General features: G+C 44.2%; 1 protein-coding gene across 1 annotated transcript in view; it reads left to right on the top strand.

Moving 5' to 3' along the window:
- The window catches only part of LOC144602301 (acyl-CoA (8-3)-desaturase-like), a 38,962-nt gene extending 16,128 nt beyond the window's left edge, over positions 1–22,834 (top strand). Inside the window, exons 5-12 of the mRNA XM_078415241.1 lie at positions 797–925; positions 3,390–3,450; positions 6,927–7,003; positions 9,505–9,602; positions 13,833–13,929; positions 15,744–15,823; positions 17,453–17,578; positions 20,299–22,834. Coding sequence (XP_078271367.1) covers positions 797–925; positions 3,390–3,450; positions 6,927–7,003; positions 9,505–9,602; positions 13,833–13,929; positions 15,744–15,823; positions 17,453–17,578; positions 20,299–20,350 — 720 coding nt within the window. The 3' untranslated portion in view covers positions 20,351–22,834. The remainder of the gene's footprint in view (positions 1–796; positions 926–3,389; positions 3,451–6,926; positions 7,004–9,504; positions 9,603–13,832; positions 13,930–15,743; positions 15,824–17,452; positions 17,579–20,298) is intronic.
- The last annotated feature ends 233 nt before the right edge of the window (positions 22,835–23,067 follow it).

Raw genomic sequence — 23,067 nt, 5'->3', positions numbered from 1 at the left:
ATTTGTTCCATAATGTACTCATTACTAGCTCAACAAAATCCTTCATAAATTGCTTTATGTATGCTCTTGCCCAGGATCTAAATGACCCAGCAGCTTGAAGCACCCAATCGTGATGTGTGTAAACCTGAGGTTACAGCACATTTTCTACCCTCGATGTATGGGCATAATAGCTCCAATGTCCCTGGACTAGACAGTTGGAGTGCCCCTAGACTGTTATCCGCAATGCTCCAAGACTGCTTAGCCATACTACCCCTAGAGTGAGGGCAGAAAACCTACTTTGTATCTGACGTTCTGTGTTGAGCGAGCCCAAGCAGACCACATTGTCCACAGGTTTATTAAGGGTCACCTGCAGTGGGTCACATTGTACGTGGAGATTATTTTGCTGTAAACTGCATATGCCTATTGAATCCTGTTGTATCAACACCAGTGTCAATGCAGAAATACCTGTTGGAAGGGCTTGATAAGGAGGGGATGTGGTATGGCTGTGATGCTCCTAGAACCAACTATTCTGCTGAACGTCACCATCTATGCTGGTGCAAGAATGGCCCCTTTGGTCCCGCAGGTTGGTTAACACCATCAGGAGAAAGAAATTAGTCCATTTCACTGGCTTCCATGATGGAAATAAGATATGTCCCTTGTATATTACAAAATAAGGGGGAATACATTTATTTACCCGCGGGTGTTTGTTGAGAGCTTTGTGGAGTTGTTTGATGTATGGATGTTGGGTGTAGGATGCAGTAGGTAGGCAGTGGCCATGATTGCCAACCCAACACCTACTCTTTCTGTTCTTGTACAGGGTGCTCCAGCAAGCTGGTGGAACCACCTCCACTTCCAGCACCATGCCAAACCCAACTGCTACCGCAAGGACCCCGACATTAATATGCATCCCATGTTCTTTGTTTTGGGGAAGAAACTTGCAGTTGAGGTAAGTATCGATGGATGTCTCATCGTGGGTTCTGCCACCAGCACGTTTGACAACTGCTGGAGTAGTTAGGATGCAGCTAAATGAGTGGGAGCACGGGTCAGTGCAGCTGTTTAATAGGCTATGGGATCCCAGTTTTTATAAAAACTGGCAGGAGGTGGCTAAAGTTTGAGGGGGAGGGGGGACATGGGAGTCCATGTTATGGTATATGTAGATCCAAGGAATTGCAGATGCTGGAATCTTGCATAGAATACAATGTGCTGGAGAAACTCAAGCAACATTTCTGGAAGACTCTAAACTTTAGAGATACAGCACGGAAACAGGCTCTTTGGCCCACCTGATCCATGCTGACCATATACTAGCACTATCCTACACACTACGGACAATTTACAATTTACAAACCTGTACGTCTTTGGAGTGTGGGAGGAAACCAGAGCACCTGAAGAAAATCCATGCAGTCACAAGGAGAACGTTCAAATTCAGTACAGACAGTGCCCGTAGTCAGAATCGAACCCTGGTCTCTGGCGCTGTGAGGCTATGCCACTGAGCCGCCCCAAGCAGAAGGATCCAGGCCTGAATTGTCTCCTATCGATGTCTTCCAGAGATGCTGTCTGACCCGCTGATTATTCAATCCCTTTGTATTCTTGTCATGTTATTTGTTGTTTACCATCCCGTGCCACAGGGAAGGGGCAGATGGATAGATACTTTAATGGGGAGATAACGCTACACCTCAAGAAAAAGATCAAACCTGTATAATAGACGGTATTGGACACCAGCTGCGTTTACATATACGACGTGCTTTTTTTTGTGATGGTACATACCAATATGGGTGTATCAGCATCCAAAGACTCCAAAGACGTACAGGTATGTAGGTTAATTGGCTGGGTTAATGTAAAAATTGTCCCTAGTGGGTGTAGGATAGTGTTAATGTACGGGGATCGCTGGGCGGCACGGACTTGGAGGGCCGAAAAGGCCTGTTTCCGGCTGTATATATATGATATGATATGATTTAAAAAAGTTAAACGTCATTTTGTTTTATCTGGTGACGTGACATGTATGTTTATTAATCATTCAAACCAGCAGCTTTTTGTATACAAAAAGTACCTCGTGTATATGAGTATTTAATAGCAGTCATTGCCCTGCATTGACTATCAGTAAAGGTTTTTGATAACACCTTCCAAACCTGCTACCCCCACTAGTTAAAGGGGCAATGACAACAGCAGAACAATTGTAGAACAGTGGTAGAGTTGCTGCCTTGCAGTGCCAGAGACCCGGGTTTGACCCTGACTACGGCTGTTGTCCATATGGAGTATGTAACCGTGTATGTTTTCCCTGTGACTCCCTATTCCCTGTGACCACATGGGTTTTCTCCGGGTGCTCTGGTTTCCTCCCACACTCCAAAGACGCACAGGTTTATATGTTAATTGGCTTTAATAAAGATTGTAAATTGTCCCGAGTGTGTAGGATCATGCTAATGTATGACATGATCACTAGTCAGCCTGTACTCGGTGGGCCGAAGGGCCTTGTTTCCACGCTGTATCTCTAAACTAAACTAAACTAGTTCATTATGTCACTAGTATCTCCCATGGTTTCCTCCCTCATCACATATTGATCCTGGCTTAGAAATAAACTCTTTTTTTATTACATACCTGTTCAGCTGAAACCTTGGAACTCACTACCTAAAAGCAATGTGGGTGTTGCTTCATCGTACAGATTGCAGAGGTTCGAGAAGGCCAGCACTCTCCCAAGCAAACAATTAATTGGCTAATAGATGCCGGCCCAGCCAGTGATATCCACATACAAATAAATGTAAAAATTATTTATTTGGAAATCCCCCACAATGCAAAAGATAAAATAAGGTCACTTAATTACTATGGTTGGTGGATCCAAGGATTATGTATGCTTTCATTCTGGCCATTGATGTAGCATAGACCTTGCATGAAAAAAAATTAAACAAAGAAGGAAGTATTTTAGTTTTTGGAGATATAGCATGGAACCAGGCCTCCATAGCCCACTGAATCCACACCAACCATCGATCACACGTTCAAACTAATTCTATGTTATCCAACTTTCTCATTCACTCCCTAAACATTAGGGGCAATTTTACAGAGGAGAAGCAGAGGAACATTGCAAGCCCAATGCTCTTCTCGAACTGTTAACTCTATTCCTTTTTCCACAGATGCTGTCTGACCTGTGGAATGATTCCAGCATTTTCTGTTTTTATTTCAAATTTCCAGCATCTGCAATTTTTTTTTGATGTCCTCAAATCAGGAATAGGGGCAAATGTAAAGGACGCACAACATTTAATATCGATGGATTAAAACTGGGATGCACAGATTTCTCCTTCTAGGTTTCCAACATAAACTCCAATTGCTCAAAGACTTAAAAGCCATAAAATGCACAACACAAATTGTGCATTTATTTTCTACAAAATGCGTAAATATAATTTTTGTACTCTCTAACCTAGGCGGGAAAGCAGAAGATGAAGTATATGCCATACCAATACCAACACAAGTATTTCTTCCTGAGTAAGTCCTGACTCATTTTGTCATAATATCATTGCATTTACCTAGGATGTACAGAAATAGACCACTGTAGAGCTGCTGCCTCACAGTGTCTGAGACACAAGTTCACTCTTGACCTCGGGAGCTGTCTGTGTGGCGTTGGCACGTTCTTTCTGTGACCGCGTTGGTTTCCTCGGGATGCTCCAGCCTCCTCCCACATCCCAACAACGTGTAGGTTAATAGGCCACTGTAAATTGCCCGGAGGGTACAGGAGGTGTATGAGGAAGTGGGAACATAGAGCTAGTGTGAATGGGTGAACGATGGTTGGTGTGGACTCAGTGGACCAAAGGGCTTGTTTCCATGCTAGATCTTTAAATATAAAACTTAACTGGACTGAACCGGAATTTTGCTCATCTTCTACACCATTTCTCATGGCCAGCATAATCTTCCTTTTATTTCTCCCTCTGGTGTTTTCCCTTACATCCATCTCTGCTATTTGTCTCAATGACGTCATGTAACAAGTGCCAGTTTGTTTCCACTCTCTGAATTAAGACGTTCCTGCCACATTTGACATTGAACTTCGAAGCAATTTTTATTGCTAGTCCAGATCGTTCTTTCATCTCTATAAATCCACTTCCCACGGTATTTTCTTATACAACCACAGCAGATGAAAAATATGCTCCTTTACATAAGCACAACACAAAGTGCTAAAGGAACTCAGCGGGTCAGGCAGCATCTGTGGAGAGAATGGGCAAACAACGTGTTCAGGTTGGACCCCTCTTCATACTGACCCAAAGAGTCATCTGTCCAAAGTTGTATCTCTCTCTTCCTTCAGTTGTACTTCTGCTGGCTAGGCAGAAGAACTTCATTCTCTCCACAGATTGGGCAGATGTGGTTCCCCATTACGTTCCCCGAGAAATTGCCTTGTTTGTCGGTTGGCGTCCTTCCATTAATGTGTGGGAATTAACCTCTGCTATCATCCTTTTCCCTTCCCCCTCCCCCCACCCCACCCCTTCCTCCCAAAAAATCCTTTATCTTTCTTCAATCAGGGAAGAGTTGGTAGACACAGGGAACAAGATGTTGGAATCTTGCATTGAACATAAAGTGCTAGAGTAACTGAGCAGGTCAGGCAGCATCTCTGGAGAGATGGATAGGTGATGTCTTGGGTCGGGACCTGTCTTCAGACTGGATTCTTAGCCCCACCTGAAAAGTCATCTATTCATGTTCTCCAGAGATGTTGCCTGACCCGCTGAGTTTCTCCAGCACTTTGCCTTTCAGATGAGAGTTGGCACTTGGTGAAGACACATAATGTCGGAGTAAAGCATCAGGTCAGGCAGCATCCCAGGAGAACATGGAAAGATGACAATTCAGGTTGAAGACCCTTCTCCAGGGATACTGCCTGATCTGCTGAGTTACTCCAACATTTTGAGTCTTTTTTTTGTAAAGCAGCATCTGCAGTTCCTTGTTTCTATGTGGGTACATAGGGGTCCTGTTGGGGACCTAGTTATTGTGGGTAATGAAATGGTTAATAAAAATCACAATGTGGATTAGGCTTTGAGAGCTGCGGGGAAAAGAATCCAGGACTGTCAAGCCATGTATAATGTGTGAGTGGAAATATATCGTGATATGGGTGTTCCATTCAGAGTTGGTACTCCTCAGAGCCCCCACCCCCCCACTAATCCCAGGCGCTCTGACACTCTGGCTCTGTTATTCCAGCTCTCCTGATAGATCTTACAGTGGGGAGATTCGTTTTCCTTCCCATTGATTGGCCAGCTCCCTCTCATGACTGCACGGTAAAATATGCTGGATGCAGAGAGTGGATTTCCTGTGTTTACCTTGGACAGGCTATGGTCTGTGAACAGTGTTAAATTTGCTGAGAGGCATAGTTGCTGTGCATTGATTCATTTCAAGGGTGTGTACATGGAGCTTTAGAAGCTAATTATTTTGACAGGCACAGTTCTACATTCCGACGTTCAGGTCTTCCATCTGTTCATGCAAAAATGTATTTTAATTTTTCTCCAATATTCTTCCCTTTTCACTCCTCTGAATTCACTGATTTTTGTTTGGTTTTATTCTGCGGGTGGCGGCAAGTTGGCAAGTCATCTCTTTAGCAATCGTTGAAAATGTCAGCTCAGTTCGTGTAGTTTGCCCATGAATAGCGACACAGAAGGGTACAGAGTCCGAAGAAGGGTCTCAACTCGAAACGTCACCTATTGGTTTTCTCCAGAAGTGCTGCATGACCCACTGAGATACTCCAGCACTTTGTGTGCAGCCCCCTATCTATGTTCTCCACAGATGCTGCCTGACCTGTGAATCAAATCCCCCCCCCATCCAAGATGGTTATGTTTGTACTGAACAGCAAGTCAGTAAATAATGACTAGAAGAGTCAGTAGTTAGCCATCAGGAAAAGACACAAAGTGCTGGCGCAACTCATCAAGTGGGGCAGCATCTGTGGAGAACTTGGATAGAATCTCCAGAGATGCTGCCTGATTTGCTGAGTTACTCCAGAACTTTGTATCTTTTTCTTTTTGTAAACCAGCAACTGCAGTTCCTTGCTTTCCCAACTTGCTTCCTCTGCCCGTTTGCCATAGCGGCTGGCTTTTAATACTGCTTGAGGGTCAAAAACATGTTTAAGATTTTTTTAAAGGCAAGGATGTTGCCAAGATAGCAACGTGTTTGTTGACATCTGATTTGACCTGAGATGCAGCAAATACTGTAGTTCCAACAAGACACCAGTGACCTGGATTTGGTTCTGAATTCCACTGTTAAATGTGTGCAATGCTCATAAGGTCATAAGGGATAGGAATAGAATTAGGCCATTCGGCCCATCAAATCTATACCGCCATTCAATCATGGCTGATCTATCTCTCCCTCCTAACCCCATTCTCCTGCCTTCTCCCATTAACCTCTGACACCCGTATACGTCATAACTGCTCCATGTTTTTGCTAGGGTTTCCCTGCACTACTCCGGTTTCTTCCCACGTCCTGCAGTTCAGTAGGAATATAGGTTACCAACTTATCAGCAATTGCCCTAGAGTGGATGGGTGGTAGTAAGCTGTGGTTGATGGGCACATGAGAAAATAATAGGTCACAGGGGAATATGGCCCATTGACTCAATGGGGCTCATGGACTCTCCGTCTGTCATGATAAATACAAAATAGACCGTGTAATGTACTAAAAATGAGTGCAATTTCTTGGGAAAAGTGTGCATTTTTTCCTATTTGCTTTGGCTGACAGAGGAAAACAGGTGCAAAGAACTTGCATGGTGATAGAGGCAGCGGTGGTTCATTGTCACTGATTTCATGATGTGTACTATGTTGCTCACGTTTTAATTCCAAAAATAAACCTTTTTCGCAATTAAAAATAAGTATAAAAACAAAAACTGAGCAAAAAAAGCTCTTCATTTATTCTCATTGTCTGTCAGACGAAGTGGTGTTAGCACCTGTCTTAAACGTGCCTCAAGCACATCAATTCTAAATGCTGTCATCTCTCTGTCGCAGTTGGTCCTCCGGCATTGCTGCCCCTCTACTTCCAGTGGTACATCTTCTACTTTGCGGTGTCCCGGATGCAGTGGATGGTGGGTACTTCCAGCAGACGCCAGGGCATTTGATTGTCTCTGACTTCAATTCCAGCACCATTTTACTTGTGATTTGAATGTAACTCTCTCGGTAACCTAACCACTGCAAGCATCAACCAGCGAGCCCTTTGGACACCTGCAGTTTCCTTCACTGATGTAAAGTAGCTGATCTCAGTTTGGGTGCTAAATTTCCCTCATCGTTACTTGCTGTGAGTAAGAATTTAATTGTTCCTTTTCGGAACAAATCACAAGAAAATCCTCTAGACTTCTTGTGGATGAGAGAAAAATACTCTTGCTTCAGAATGCAATGGAATATCAGCGCCCAATGCTGTTCGGCAGAGGCATGGGATACAACGGGTATATTTAATAATGTACCTAGATATCTGTTATACTGATTATCATCAGTAGGAGTGTACAATTTTATTAACTACAATGCCGTGTGAAAGGATATACTCGGATATTTAATAAATACCAGGCATTTATTTCTAATATACTTTTATATTTATAATGTACAATGTGAGATAATGGAGACACAAGGAACTGAGGACAGTGGAATCTTGAGTGCTGGAGGAACTCACTCAGTGAGTCAGACAGAATCTGTGGAGGGAATGGACGGTCAGGGTCTCAGGTCAGGATGTTTCTTCAGATTAACAGATGACGTTTGGATTCGGGACTCAAGAATACTTCCGACCCGAAATGCCATCTGTCCATTGCCCTCCACAGATACTGCCTGACCCATTGAGTTCCTTCAGCACTTTGTGTTTTGTTCAATGTGGAGTTATACTCAGAAATGTGGTGGGTGAGGACATAGAATACAACTTCATCTCCATACCCTGTTCAGATGTATAAAAATTGGCCTGAGGAATGGCGTGACTTAAGGAATGTATTGATAAAGAAAATGATTTGGTATAAAGTGTAAGTACCTTATATTGCCGTGGTGTGTCACAATACATGGGCAGAGGGTGACACTCAAGCACACATTTCCATGTGAAATTAGTTTATAGTAACTGGAAGGAAGGGAGCCTTTTTGGCTGAATGCTGTCTCGAATTCTTTCTGTATTAATACATTCTTACAATGATGATCTATGCTTGCAATGGTGCATCTGTAAACATAACCCCAATCAATTTCCTGATGGGGGTCTTCATAGAGGGAGAGACGTGTACATAACTGTTCATTTTACATAGGCAATGTGCATCCTAGACTGCACCGCTACTCCTGAGAAGTGTCTGCACCAACGCGGCAGGGTCCCATTGCCCAGCTTGTCACGTGTCACTTGTGGAGTCAATACTCCAGCTGCTCCCATTAGTTCTATGACAGACATTATTCCCGTGTTCTTTATTGTTGCTGGGCCGACCTAATATATTGATATGAATCCAAAATTAAATAATTTGTTAGGTGCAAAATGCTTTACCTTTTATTAAAATTCCTCTCTCTACCAACAAGTGTCTTTGACACTTTATTCTGAAGACGGGTTCCAACCCGAAATGTCAGCTATTCCTTTTCTCCAGAGATGCTGCCTAACCCGCTGAGTTACTCCAGCATTTTGTGTCTATCTTCGATATAAACTAGCATCTGCAGTTCCTTCCTGCACAAGTGTCTTATTTAATTTGTTCTCCATCCTCGCCTAACGTAGATCGACGCTCCCTCTCCAGCACATCCCTGCATCCGCTGTGCAGAGTATTTAATTTCTGCCTTGTGCCTCGCCTGTAGACTGCTGGTTGTGGGCTGGTATCATGTCATCTCCAGATGGAGTGGAGAACAAGGGGCAGCACAGTGGCGCAGAGGAGGAGTTGCTGCCTTACAGCACCAGAGACACGGGTTTGACCCTGACTACGGGTGCTGGCTGAACGGAGTTTGTATGTTCTCTCTGTGACTGCATGGGTTTTCTCCGGGTGCTCCTTTTTCCTCCTACATTCCAACGATTTGTAGATTAATTGGCTTGGAACAATGTTGTAAAACATTGACCCTAGTGTATGGGGAGATCATTGGTCGGCACAGACTCAGTGGACTGAAGGGCCTGTTTCCGAGCTGTATCTCTAAAGTCTAAATAAGGAGGAAATCTATTCCAAACATGATCCCAAGATGAACTAAATTCAGTGTGTAGAAAGGATCTGCAGATGCTGGTTTATACCGAAGATAGACACAAAGTGCTGGAGTAACTCAGCGGGTCAGGCAGCATCTCTGGAGAAAAAGGATGGGTGGTGTTTCAGGTCAGAACCCTTCTACAGACTGAAACAGATAACTAAATTCATAAATTAAACCATCTGACTGCACATGATCCCTATCCCTCCATTCCCACCCTTCTCCTCAGTGCTTCAATAGCCAGTTCATAACGACTGTCCTTTAACAGGTAAAGCCTGGGAACTTGGATGAGGTGCCAGAGCTCACCCCTCATCTCTGGGTCCAAACCCTGGAACAGCTGCGCAAGGGAATAATGGAAATGGTATGAAAAATAATGGTCCATTTGTAAAGTGATATTTGTTTTCCTTGCCCTTCACAGGACTTGGCTTGGATGGTGTCTTTTTACATCCGTATCAGCCTGACATACATCCCTCTGCTTGGCGTGCGAGGATTCCTTGCCATGTTCTTCCTGGTGAGGTAAGGCTGTCAAATCATATCACTGTTAACAAACATTTAGACAGGTACAGGGGATGGGGGGGACAGGTTTAGAGGGATATGGGCCAAATGCAGGCAGGTGGGACTAGTGTAAAGGGGATATGTTGGTCGGTGTGAGCAAATTGGGCCAAAGGGCCTGTTTCCATGCTGTATAACTCTATGACAATGACTTTTGCCCTGTTTTTTTCCTGGCCTTCTCTACCTTTCAGTCTGAAGAAGGGTTCTCGCCTGAATCATCACCTATTTCTTTTCTCCGGGAATGCTGCCTGGCCCGCTGAGTTACTCCAGCATTTTGTGTCTATCTTCCATGTCACTCCTCGCGTTGGTCAATCAGTTATCGGTATCAACAGTTACAAGAAGCGCAACCAATCGGCTGATCACTGCCATGGAGGTGGATTGATGGAAAGGGGCTGCAGGAACGGGTCCTTTAGCCCACCGTGTCTGTGCCAAACACGATTCCAAAATAATACTAATCTCATCTGTCTGCACATGATCCATATCCCTCCATTCCCTGCATATCCATGTGTCTTTATAAAAGCCTCTAATCTTTTCCATTGTGTCTGCCTCCACCACCATTCTTGGCAGCGCGTTCCAGGCACGCACCACCCTCTGTGCAAAAACACTTGCTCCTTTAAACTTTGCTCTTTCATCTTAAAGCTATGACCTTGTGCGGTAGGAAAAAGCATTTTGCCTGTCAAAATGATTGTAAGTCATAAGGGCAGAATTCGGCCATTCGGGTCATTGAGTCGACTCTGCATTTAATTATGGCTGACCTATCTTTCCCTCTCAACCCCATTCACCTGTCTTCTCCCCATAAATCATGACAGTCATTCTAATCGAGAACCTGTCAATCTTCACCAGTCTGACAGGTTCTGATTGTCTCGGAAAGTTCTGACAGTCAAACGGTTTTGACGTGCGGTTTGTTTATCTCCCCTCTGGTTCTTCACATTGATTATGTCTAATACCATTGAATAGTTTTATTCTTCTACTCCAGTCAGTCTGTCTACACAGCACATGTTAATCGTGATCACGGCAGCTGATGTAATGCTATAACAACTGCTGTTTCCCAGCACTGAGAATCCAATCCTTCATCTTTCTGTCAAATGCAGTCATTTCAGAGCAGCTTTTAGTCAGCACTTTCTGCATAGCAAAGCCTCTTGCATTAATTTGCACCTTTGTTTACCCAGTGCTGTTACAACCATCTATATACTAAAACTCGTTTGTCTGTTTGTTTGTTCCTGAATTACAGCCAAAACGGTACACGATAGCATGACAATTTTAGGCATACCTTACTCACCGTCATCCCTTTGGTGCTAATGGAAGAAGTTTCATTGAAATCGGTGTTATATTTTTTAAGTTATTCACATTTTAAAGTTTAAATCTATCTCCTAGGGAAGGAAGGGGGAGGGAGGGAGAGGGGTGGAGGGAGGATGAGGGGGGTGGAGTGGGGGAGGGAGGCGGAGAGGGGGAGGGGGGGGGGGGAGGGGGAGAGAGGAGAGGATGCTGCACCAATGCAGGAGAGGTTTGGGCCCAACGAGCCCATTTGGTCTAGTAACTTATATATTTCTTTCTGCCTTTTTGCTTGTTTATCTGCTATTTTTCATTCCCTCGTCCATTTAATGGGGCACCAGTTCCCATGGACACAGGCAGAGGTCAGTCCTGACCTGATGGGACAGATCTGTCTGCCATTCAGCCTTGGCAGGGGTGCAGTGCTGCCGTAGTTCACCGGAGCGGCGCTCCAGCACCTCTGTAACAAAAAAAAACAAACAAAATAAATAGCGGGGAATTTTAACAGTGGCCGCTCCGGCACCATTGACAGCTCCGGCACCATTGACAGCTCCGGCACCATTGACAGCTCCGGCACCATTGACAGCTCCGGCACCATTGACAGCTCCGGCACCATTGACAGCTCCGGCACCATTGACAGCTCCGGCACCATTGACAGCTCCGGCACCATTGACAGCTCCGGCACCATTGACAGCTCCGGCACCATTGACAGCTCCGGCACCATTGACAGCTCCGGCACCATTGACAGCTCCGGCACCATTGACAGCTCCGGCACCATTGACAGCTCCGGCACCATTGACAGCTCCGGCACCTAAAAAATTAGCACTGCAACACTGAACCTTGGATATTGGAGGGTGGGCAGCTCCAAGGACTAGTTGGTGCCCAAGCTGGCTGCCTGCCCCTTTTCCGGGGTTACGTCCAAGGCCGGATGGTACTTGAGAGGGACTATGCGCTGTTCACGAACGTCCTGGGGGATTTCCGGGACCGTTAGGCACTGCATGGGGTGGTAGTCAGTCATCCTCAATAAGGATGGTAATATCGTTGTACATGAGTTTATTTAGTATTTTGTTTGACTTGTATTATGGTGGTGGGTTTTGTTTAGTTTTATTTTGTACTGTAAGTATTATTGTTAATAATTGATTAAATTATTTTTGGTTAAAAAAAAAAGAAGAAAAAATGGACTGGGTTGGTCCTCACTGGACTCAGGCTTCATTCACAAGGACTCGTCAAAGCCACCTCTGGCTAACTGGGATGATAGAGGCAGGCACGGTAGTCTCAGTAACTCAGTGGGGTAGCACGGTGGTGCAGCGGTAGAGTTGCTGCCTTACACCGCCAGAGACACAGATTCGATCCTTTCTACGGGAGCTGCCTGTACGAAATTTGTACGTTCTCACCATGACCGCATGGGTTTTCTCCGGGTCCTCTGTTTTCCTCCCACACTCCAAAGACGTGCAGGTTTGTAGGTTAATTGGGTTTCAGGAAAAATTGTAAATTGTCCCTAGTGTGCAGGATAGTGCTGGTATGCGGAGAACGCTAGTCGGCGCTGATTCGATGGGGCCGAAGGGTCTGTTTTATTAATCCAGGGTAATGTGGGATTTGGAATAAATATTGTTTTGGATCATTTTGTAAGTTTTAATTCACTTTGCAGGTTTGTAGCCTGTGAATTATAAACAGAAGATATTGAATTACTCAGTAGGAACAAGGAACTGCAGATTCTGTTACAAAACAAAACCCAAAGTAATGGGTTAACCCTGCGGGACAGGCAGCATCTGTGGAGAATATGGATAGACGATATTTTGGGACAGGACCCTTCTCCAGACTCTTTGCAGTAGAGGTGGAGAAAGTTGGAAAGCTGGAAGAGGAGTGGGGACGGGGCAAAGCTTGGCAAGTGATAGGTGGAAAAAGGAGAGGGGAGTTTTGATTGGTAAATAATTGGACAAAGGCCGGAGATGAAAGGACAAAAGGTAGGCTTGTAGTTGACATCAGTTGATAGTCTGTCCCCTGTGAAGGAGATAAGGAGATCAAGAAAGTAGAGAGCAGTGTCAGGGTGGAAGTCAGTGATAAAGTTAATGAAATCAACGGTTTCTGCATGGGTGCAGGAGGCAGCGCCAAAACTGTTGTCGGTGTAGTGGAGAAAGAGTTGGGCGATGGTGCCAATGTATGTTTGGAACAAGGACTGTTCAACGTGACTGATAAAAAAGGAGGCAAAACTGGGCCCCATGTGAGTGCCACTGGCTACACCTTTAACTTGAAAAAACCTGAAGAAGCAGGTCAGGCATCACCTGTGGGGAATGGAAGAGTTAACATTTCAGGTCATTGGAAAGGCGAGCAGAGGCTATAACCTGAAACTTCAAGGTAAAATGGTGAAAGATGTTGTGCTGTATCTTGACGTAGAGTGTAGGAAGGAGGACATTTTGGGAGGCTCCTTGTTCTCACTGTTATAATCCTGGCAAATAAGTCTATATTTATACCAAAGGTAGACACAAAATGCTGGAGTATCTCAGCGGGTCAGGCAGCATCTCTGAAGAAAATGAATAGGTGATTTTTCGAGTCGGGACCCTTCTTCATATTAATTGTAAAGTGGGGGGGGGGGGGGGGGTAGAGAGGAGAACTGGAATCAAGAAAAGACCAGGACAAACCAGTTCCACAGTTCGCAACGATGTATCCCTCTGGGGATCACCCAGTCCTGAGCCAACAATTGGACTATCAGAGAACCACCCGGCCCTGATTTGTCCTGGTCTTTTGCGCCCAGTTTCCCTCCACTACATTCAGTCGGTAGAAGGTTCCCGACCCAAAACATCACCTATCCACGTTCTCCAGTGATGCTGCGTTCTCCAGAGTTCCTTTTTTATTACATTGCCCATATATATGTTGATCAGAGCAAATTGCTCCCCTCACGGTTAATTCCATGGGTTCTATTTGCAGGTTTGTGGAAAGTAATTGGTTCGTGTGGGTAACCCAGATGAACCACATTCCCATGGCAATTGATCACGATCAGAAGGAGGAATGGCTGACCATGCAGGTGAGACACAAATGTCACAGACGCTGATCTAAGTGAAGACTCCTCACTTGGGTTTAGGGGACATGGGTTTAAGGTGAGAGGGGAAAGATTTAATAGGAATCTGAGGGGCAACTTTTTTATGGGTGTATGGAACGACCTGCCAGAGGAGGTAGTTGAGGCAGGTACTATAATAATATTTAAAATACATTTGGACAGGTACTTGGATAGGAAAGGGTTAAAAGGATATGGGCCAAACACAGGCAGGTGTTACCTACAACCTACAAACCGGCACGTCTTTAGGATGTGGGAGGAAACCGGAGCACCGGGAGGGAACTCATATGGTCACAGGTTGAATGTGCCATCTCCACACGGACAGCACCAGAGGTCAGGATCGAACGCGGGTCTCTGGCGCAGGGAGGCAGCAGCTCTACCAGTTGCTCCACTGTGCACTGGAACGCAACTAAACTAAATTGAAGATATGATTGAGATTTATTACCATCTCCCGGTAATTAATTCCATCTTAACCAAGAGTTCGTTATTATCATAGAAGTGAGCAACGCAGCACAGCATACCCAATGTATGTGGTATATCTGATGTCCTCAGGCTGCCCAATGTATGTGGTATATCTGATGTCCTCAGGCTGCCTCCACCTTATCTTGCAAATTAGAAACTTGAAACATGATCATTCCTCCATCTTCTTTCATCCAATTGGACTTTTGAGATACAGCGTGAAAACCGCGCCGACCAGCGATCTTATACTATCTTACACACTAGGGACAATTTACAATTTTACCGAAGCCAATTAACCTACAAACCTAAACATCTTTTGGAGCGTGGGAGGAAAGCGGAGAAAACCCAAGTGGTCACAGTGAGAACATATAAACTTCATACAGACAGCAACCGGAGTCAGGATCAAACCCGGGTTGCTGGAGCTGTAAAGCAGTAACTCTACCGCTGCCCAAAGTTTGTTCTTGTTGCAACAGAAGAACAAAGAATATTTTTAAAACCAAAAGATGCAATTCCACATGACTTCATCTAGTTTAGTTTATTATTGTCACATGCACTGAGGTACAGTGAAAAGCTTTTGTTTGCGAGCTATCCAGTGAAGTGAAGACTATACATGAATACAATCAGGCTGTCCACAGTGTACAGATAAAGGATAAAAGGAAATAAAGATTTAAAAGAGTGGAGCAATTGTAATGTATGACAGCAGATCCTCTTGTGGAACCGGCACGCAGAGAGTCGCAACGTTCCGGGACCAAGGAGTAGATTTGAACCTTTTTAAGATATTGGCCACCTCCACCTGGAGAAAGGGAGTCTTCTCATTTCAAGTTCCTTCTGTAAGCATCAGCCTTAACCCAGGTCAGACACAGTATGGTTAGATGCAGAAAAAAGGTCTCTGCATTTTGTCACTAGAGCATTAGAGTCATTAGGTGAATGTTCCATACTGCTTTCGTAACATTTTGACATTAACCATCCAGTGATCACTGTGTGAGCTTTTTGGTATCATGGTTATGTTCTCTGGAAACTGGACTGCGTGGATTACAAGTTTATTTAATCTTGAATTTTTCCATCTAATGTGCAAGAAACTAGTTGAAACCGTATTTCCACAGGTTAAATGGCCTGTTTTCCATGTGTACAGTTCTATTTCTTTCTCTGCACTGTACATTGCTTTATACATCTGGTTTAAAAATGTAGACTGCATGTCAGGCCGTTGTATTAATTATTTTGCTGTAATTATTCTAGTAGGATCTTTTGCTCTCTTTCGTTTCTGCATCCTACAGTTTGTGATATTTGTAAATCATGACCGGATACTTTTTACTTTCTCCTTTTAGTTGCACGCCACTTGTAATGTCCATCAGTCTTTCTTCAATGACTGGTTCACGGGTCACCTCAACTTCCAGATTGAGCATCAGTGAGTATTACCCTCAAGCGTGAGGTGCTTTGCACAAAGGCACTCACAGGAACATGCTCCTCCCATGTTCAGTCTGAAGAAGGGTCTCGACCCAAAACGTCACCCATTCCATCTCTCCAGAGATGCTGCCTGACCCGCTGAGTTACTCCAGCATTTTATGTCTACCTTCGATTTAAACCAGCATCTGCAGTTTTTTTTCCTACACATGCTCCTCTCATGGTTTTATATTGAGGTGGAGTACAGGTGCAAGTTGGGTGTGCTGTGTGAGGTGGTTTATTTGGAAATGGCTGTGAAGTTCATGTATAAATATATGTCATCTACGAATCCAGATGGTAGAATACAGATAATATGATGATACAGGTATCTGATTAAACGGGTAATATGATTAATACAGATAATATGATAATGCAGGTAATATGATTAATGCAGGTAATATGATAATACCAGTACATGATTAAACTTTACACAAAGTGCTGGAGTAACTCAGTGGGTCAGGCAGCATCTCTGGAGGGCATGAACAGACAACATGTTGGGTTGGGACCCTTCTTCAATCTGACGTCATCTGTCAATTCACTCCACAAATGCTGCCTGACCCACTGAGTTCCTCCAGTACTTTGTGTTTTGCTAATGATTCCAGAACCTGCAGTTCCTAGTGTCTCTGTGATTAAGCATCAGTCAGACTGGGTCTCAGGCACTTGAGGCAGCAGCTTTACCATCAGCGCCACTGTGTAGTTTCAGTATAAGAATGTACAACTCATTTTTTATATTTTAGTAATAAACTTGCGAAATGACATGTTCATGACCATTTTTTTAGATGTTAAATAGAGGTCGGTAAGCAACATAAAATGAAATTAGTTTGATTTAGTTTAGAGATACAGTATTGGAAATATGCCTTTTGGCTCTCACAGGCCCCACAAGCCATCGATCACTTATTCACACTAGTTCTATTATTTTCATATTATTTTCATATTTCAGATACAGCGCGGAAACAGGCCTTTTCGGCCCACCAAGTCCGCGCCGCCCAGCGATCCCCGCACATTAACACTATCCTACACACACTAGGGACAATTTAAAAAAAAAACATTTACCCAGTCAATTAACCTACATACTTGTTCGTCTTCTTCTATGTTATCCCACTTTCTTTTCCACTCCTTGCACATTAGCTGGATTTTTTTTTTAACAGAGGCCAATTAACTTATAAACCTGCATCTTTTTGAGATGTGAGAGGAAACCAGAGCCCCTGAAGGAAATCCACATGTTCAATGGTTCTTTTCCGGCACGTATGCACAGCACTATGAAATCATTTTGCACAACCACAAATCCACCATATTTTGGCACCGTTTACAAGAAAAAAAACAGGGAGAATATGCAAGCTCCATACAAACAGCAGCAGAGGTCAGGATTTAACTGGGGTTTCTGGCGCTGTGAGGAAGCAGTTCTACCAGCTGCGCCATTATGCTGCCCACTCTATATAAATTAATATCAATGATCCCATAGAAGTCCATGTCGCTGAAATTTAAACTTGGATGGACAAGGAAAGGAAGAGTTTGTGATGTTTCAGGCAGACAGCAGCTTCACTGAGTGTGCATTTTCAATCAATGATGTTTAATTTCTATTCTTTATTTGCAGTCTGTTTCCAACAATGCCAAGGCACAACTACCACAAGGTGGCACCACTGGTGAGGTCGCTGTGTGCCAAGCATGGCCTGGATTACCAGTCCAAGACTCTGTTCACTGCCTTTGCAGACATTGTTCAGTAAGTAGAGACTAGGCTGTGTTACAAAACCAAACTAACTCCGCCTCCTCCCTGCACGCTCTCCTCTCTGCATCGCCGTAAATTCTCATTGCATTATCTCCAGCTCTTTTTTTCGCAGGACCTAAAAACCACAGATGCCCTCAGATTATTAAACATTTGCCTGACAAGCACTGCTTCTAGTGCATCGTTTCGCTGAACACCTTCACTTAGTCCGCCTTAGCCTTTGTGATCTCCCGGTTGCCGAACATTTGAACTCCCCTTCCCATTCCCATACTGACCTTTCTGTCCTGAGCCTCCTCCACTCAGAGTGAGGCCACAAGCAAATTGGAGGAACAGCATCTCATATTTCGCTTGGACAGCTTACAACCCAACGGTATGCCCTTTCACACCTTGCATGCTCTTTGTACCCTTCCATATCTCTAGTTTCCCTCACCCCTGACTCTCAGTCGGAAGAAGGGTCTCGTCCCAAAATGTCACTCATTCCTTCTCTCCAGAGGTGCTGCCTGTCCCGCAGAGTTACTCCAGCATTTTGTGTCTATCTTTGGTAATGATAATGATTTCTCTCATTTCACGTAACCCTTACATTCCCTCTCTCTCCGACACTCCCACACCTTCATCGGCTTGCTAGTTTCACCATTCAAATCCCTCCGTCATCACTGCTTCCATAGCCAACAATGGACCATTGTGGGCTCCACCTTTCCTGAGTTATCGGTGCTGGCTCTGATTTGTTCTGTACCTTTCCATACCTCTAGTTCCTCTCTCCTCTGACTCTCAGTCTGAAGAAGGGTCTCAACCCAAAACGTCACCAATGCCTTTTCTCCAGAGATGCTGCCTAACCCATTGAGTTACTTTGTGTCAATCTTACTGCTTCCAGTGAGCCAACAGGTGAAAGGAGAAAAATGGAGAAGCATTCTTCTCATGGGCCCTCCCAAACCCACCAACCTCCGCTCCCGCTGGGTGAGGGACTGTTCCTTTAGAGTTTAGAGATACAGCGTGGAAACAGGCCCTTCGGCTCACGAGTCCATGCCAACCAGCGATCATCTGTACACTAGTTCTGCGTTATCCCCGTTTCACATCCTACACCCTAGGGACATTTTACAGAAGCCAATTAACCTTCAAACCTGCATGTCTTTAGAGTGAGAGGGAACCAGAGCACATGGAGAAAACCCATGTGATCACAGGGAGAACGTACAAGCTCCGTACAGGTATCACCCATGGTCATGATCGAACCTGAGTCTCTGGCACTGTAAGGCAGCAACTCTGCCACTGTGCCACTGTGCTGCCCTGAACTAGAGTGTACAGACTTGGCTAATGCCAATCTTCTGGCACTGTAATAATCTGACAGTTGCCTTACTTTCTGTCACATAACCAGAGGTAGTGACCTCTGTGATCACATGAGGTTTATAGCATGGAAGCAAGCCATTCATGGCTGGTGTTTATCGTTTATCTCCATCACCAGCCAGACCCTCTCACCAGATCATCCTATTGTCTTCTCATGGTGATACAACTTTCACCCACTGATCTCGCAACCCATGCAATAACAAAGATAGGTTTAGGTACGAAATCTGAAGAAGGGTCCTAACCTGAAACGTCACTTATCCATGTTCTTCAGGGATGCTGAGTTATTCCTTTGTTAGACCAGCATCTGCAGTTCCTTGTTTAGGTTTAGGTTTATTATTGTCTCATGTACCGAGGTACTGTGAAAAGCTTTGTTTTGCATGCTATCCAAATGTCAGATATAATGTACATAGATACAATCAGTTCAAACTCATGTACAGTAGATAGAGTAAAGGGGAAGATACAGAGTGCAGAATATAGTTCTCAGCATTGTAGCATATCAGTTCCATAGACAAAGTCCAACGTCCAGAATGGGGTAGAGGTGAATCGGACAGTACCCAAGCTCAGTACCCTAGGAAGGACAGTTTGGAAGCTTGATAACTGAAGGCCAGAAGCTGTTCCAGTCTGGTGGTGCACCTTTTCAAGCTTCTCTACCCTTTGGGGAGCAGGGAAAAGAAGGAATAACAGGGTTGGGATAGGTCTTTGATTATGTTGGCTGCTTTTCCAAGGAACCGTGAAGTGTTAATGGAGTCAATGGTGAGAAGTCTGGGTGATGGACTGGGTTACATCTACAACTCTCTGCAATTTCTTGCGGTCTTGGACAGAGCTGTTCCCAAACTAACGTGTGACAACCAGACAGTATGCTTTCTAGAGTGCATCTGTAGAAGTTTGTTAGAGTCACTACGGAGATGAGCAGAGCAGTTGGCTCTTTGCAAGTGGTGATAATTGCTCCCCACCTATGGTTTAATGGCGTTTCATTTGTCACATATGCAACTGCACAGTGAAATTTATTTCGCACATATTGCACGTGCTGGCGCTCCCATTTTTGGCGCCAATATTCAAAGTCCAAAGTTCGATCCGCCCAGGCACTCGGAGTGCTAGAGCAGTTCCTGTGAACAGACGTCCCTCTCCTCACCTCGCCCGGCCATCTTTGTGTCCCGGGGCACCTCCTGCAGCTGACCTTGAAGGCGCTGGAGGCATTACCCTGGTTCACCCTCGTACCGGCCCTTGCTCCTCGCATCCGATATCTCCAGTTCCCTCCCGGTTACACCGTCCAACGAGCCTTCGGGTGGGTTCCTGGACCTACTGACTGACCTTCGGGCGAGGTCTTGTCGACCGATGGAGCGGCAGCGGGGATTTATGCTGTGGGTGTTCTCTTGCAGCTCCTTGAAGGAGTCTGGTGAGCTTTGGCTGGATGCATACTTGCACAAGTGAACCACCCCCTGAAAACACCCGTGGATCTGCTGCCTCCTTGAAAATAGGAGGGAAGGAAAGTTCCTGAAGCCCCTGCCGATCTTTGTGAATGCCAAGTGCCACAGAAGAAATGTTTGTTTGTTACTTCACCGAATTGTTAACTCAAGGGATTTAATTTGTGTTGAAGAAATTAAGTGAATGCTATTAAGAAGCCAACAGCCATTCTTTCTAAACATGTTTGGGAACCTGAAGGTGGATGGTGCCTTCTCTATTCAAGTCAGTCCCATTGTCACTGTCACTGCTAGAGAGGCAGTACATAGACTCATAGAATCATACAGTGTGGAAACAGGCCCCCGGCCCAACTTACCCATGCCGCCCAACATGTCTCATCTACGCTAGTCCCACATACGCTAGTCCCATCTGCCTACATTTGGCCCATTTCCCTCTAAACCTATCCTATCCATATACCATACACCCACCACCCTTTGAGTGAAAACGTTACCCCTCATGTTCCCATTAAATCTTTCCCCCCACCTTAAACCTATGTCCTCTGATTCCTCTACTCTGGGCAAGAGATGCTGTGCGTTACCTGATCAATTCCTCTCATGATTTTGTACACCTCTGTCAGACCACCCCTCATCATCCTGCACTCCAAGGAATAGAGTCCTAGCCTGCTCAACCTCTCCCTATAGCTCATACCCTTAAGTTCTGGCAACATCCTCTCGTAAATCTTCTCTGCACCCTTTCCAGCTTGACAACATTATCTCCCTTCATTATACTTAAACAATGCGTCTCGGCTCCGATCTCACGAGAGCAGTCCTCCTGCATCTGTTTCCATTTGTTGATGCCCCAAATCCCAATTGCCAACCCATTATTGCAGATCCTTGTCCTTCAAGTGCTGGATTGAAGCTAACATTTGATGTGAGACAGCCGACAGTGAGAGATCTTTCCTCCCACCCTTTCTCTCTCAACTTGAAGCTAAATGATAGAGGCTTGACAAAGTGTAAGAAAATTGACAAAAGTATTTAAACTTACTGCATTATATCAACGACCCCTAATATTGCAGCCAGATAGACACATTGCCTCTCTTTTATTGGTGGTGCTATCCTGTCTATTTTAAATTGGTTATTGTTGCACTAACTGCGGAGAGCAATTCAAATGGCAATTTTTTTGGGGCTCGAGGGTATTAATTTTGCTCTGTGTCCAATGGCTGCTCATAACAGACTTCTGTCTCTTAAGTGGAATTAGAATACAGGGTATTCAGAGTTTGTGCACACCTATTATCACTAGGACAAAAAATGGTTGACATCTGAAATAAAACTGAAAATGTTATAAATACTCGCTAGGTAAGGCAGCATCTATAGAGAGAAAAAAAGATAACATTTCAGAATTATGATCTTTTCCCTGTTGTTTTGGAAAGTCGTCTTCGTGAAACATTAATTCTGTTTCTCTGCCCACAAATGTTGATCAATCTGTTGAGTAGTCTGTTGAGGAGCTGTTCAGCACTGAAATAGGTCCTTTGGCCCATCACATCCATGCTAGCATTTTCGCTCATGTCCAGCAGGGAGGAGGTAGGGGTTGCTTTTCTCCCAAAGAAACCAATGCAAACATCAGCGATAAATACAAAAAACAATAATGGTGTTCAACTCTGGTCAAATGATGGATCATTTGGTAGATTTAGCAATCCTCGTGACACCTGGTGAATAATTAACCCATTCAAAGCCAACTTTTTTAACAACTGAACTCCATAGGTACCAACTAACTTGATAAACTTTGTTGTAAACTTATTAGTGTGTTACAAAGGGATACGATTTTTTGTACTTTGTTGGGGGTGGGTAGGGTGGTGTTGGGGTGGTTGTTAAAATGGTGATGTATCATTTGGCTCCAGATTGTGTGTAGTCTGCGTCAGACGATGCCACAAGTCTGACATAAGCTTTGATAATAAAATGTTGCTAGTTATGGATGAATTGTGAAGGGCAATACAAACAGCACAGGCCCATCTGCCTCTTATTATTTGGAAGGTGATGCCCACAACCCATCTGTCGTCCCAGCTATTAGGAATCGAAGCTGGGACATTCTGGACCGTGCTGCTCAGTAAAACGATGGATGTTGCATTTAATCATGGAACCATCTGTTAATTGATTGTGCTAACATTATTGATGCTATGATCCTGGTTTTCCAGTCATATTTCTGAAATGCCTTTAAATGATTTATCAGCAACATTGCATTCACAGTGTCCCTGTTTTCATGGACTCAGTTAATGGAGCTTTGTGATTAGAAGCCATTTGTTTGGTGTGCTTACTGTTCTTCATTGAATGCCATAGTCTTTTATGCTGAATAAAATGATTGCACATCAATATCCTTAATAGATTGTTGCCATCAAATCTCGGTGTGCGTATTGAATTGAATACATTTTATTAGTCAAGTATGTATCACTAATGTTTGGGACAAAGACCCATCATTTATTTATTTGCCTCTGTACTCCACAATTTGAGATTTGTAATATAAAAAAATCATGTGGTGAAGGTGCATATTGCCAGATATTAATAAAGGCAATTTTTTAATACATTTTGGTTTCACCATGTAGAAATTACAGCAGTGTTTATACATAGCCCTCCATTTCAGGGCACCATAATGTTTGGGACACAATAATGTCATGTAAAAGAAAGTAGTCATGTTTAATATTTTGTTGCATATCCTTTGCATGCAACGACTGCTTGAAGTCTGCGATTCATGGA

The sequence above is a fragment of the Rhinoraja longicauda genome, chromosome 18 (genome assembly GCF_053455715.1).
Source record: "Rhinoraja longicauda isolate Sanriku21f chromosome 18, sRhiLon1.1, whole genome shotgun sequence".
Classification (NCBI taxonomy): Eukaryota; Metazoa; Chordata; class Chondrichthyes; order Rajiformes; family Arhynchobatidae; genus Rhinoraja; species Rhinoraja longicauda.
This window is presented reverse-complemented; position numbering and strand designations above follow the sequence as displayed.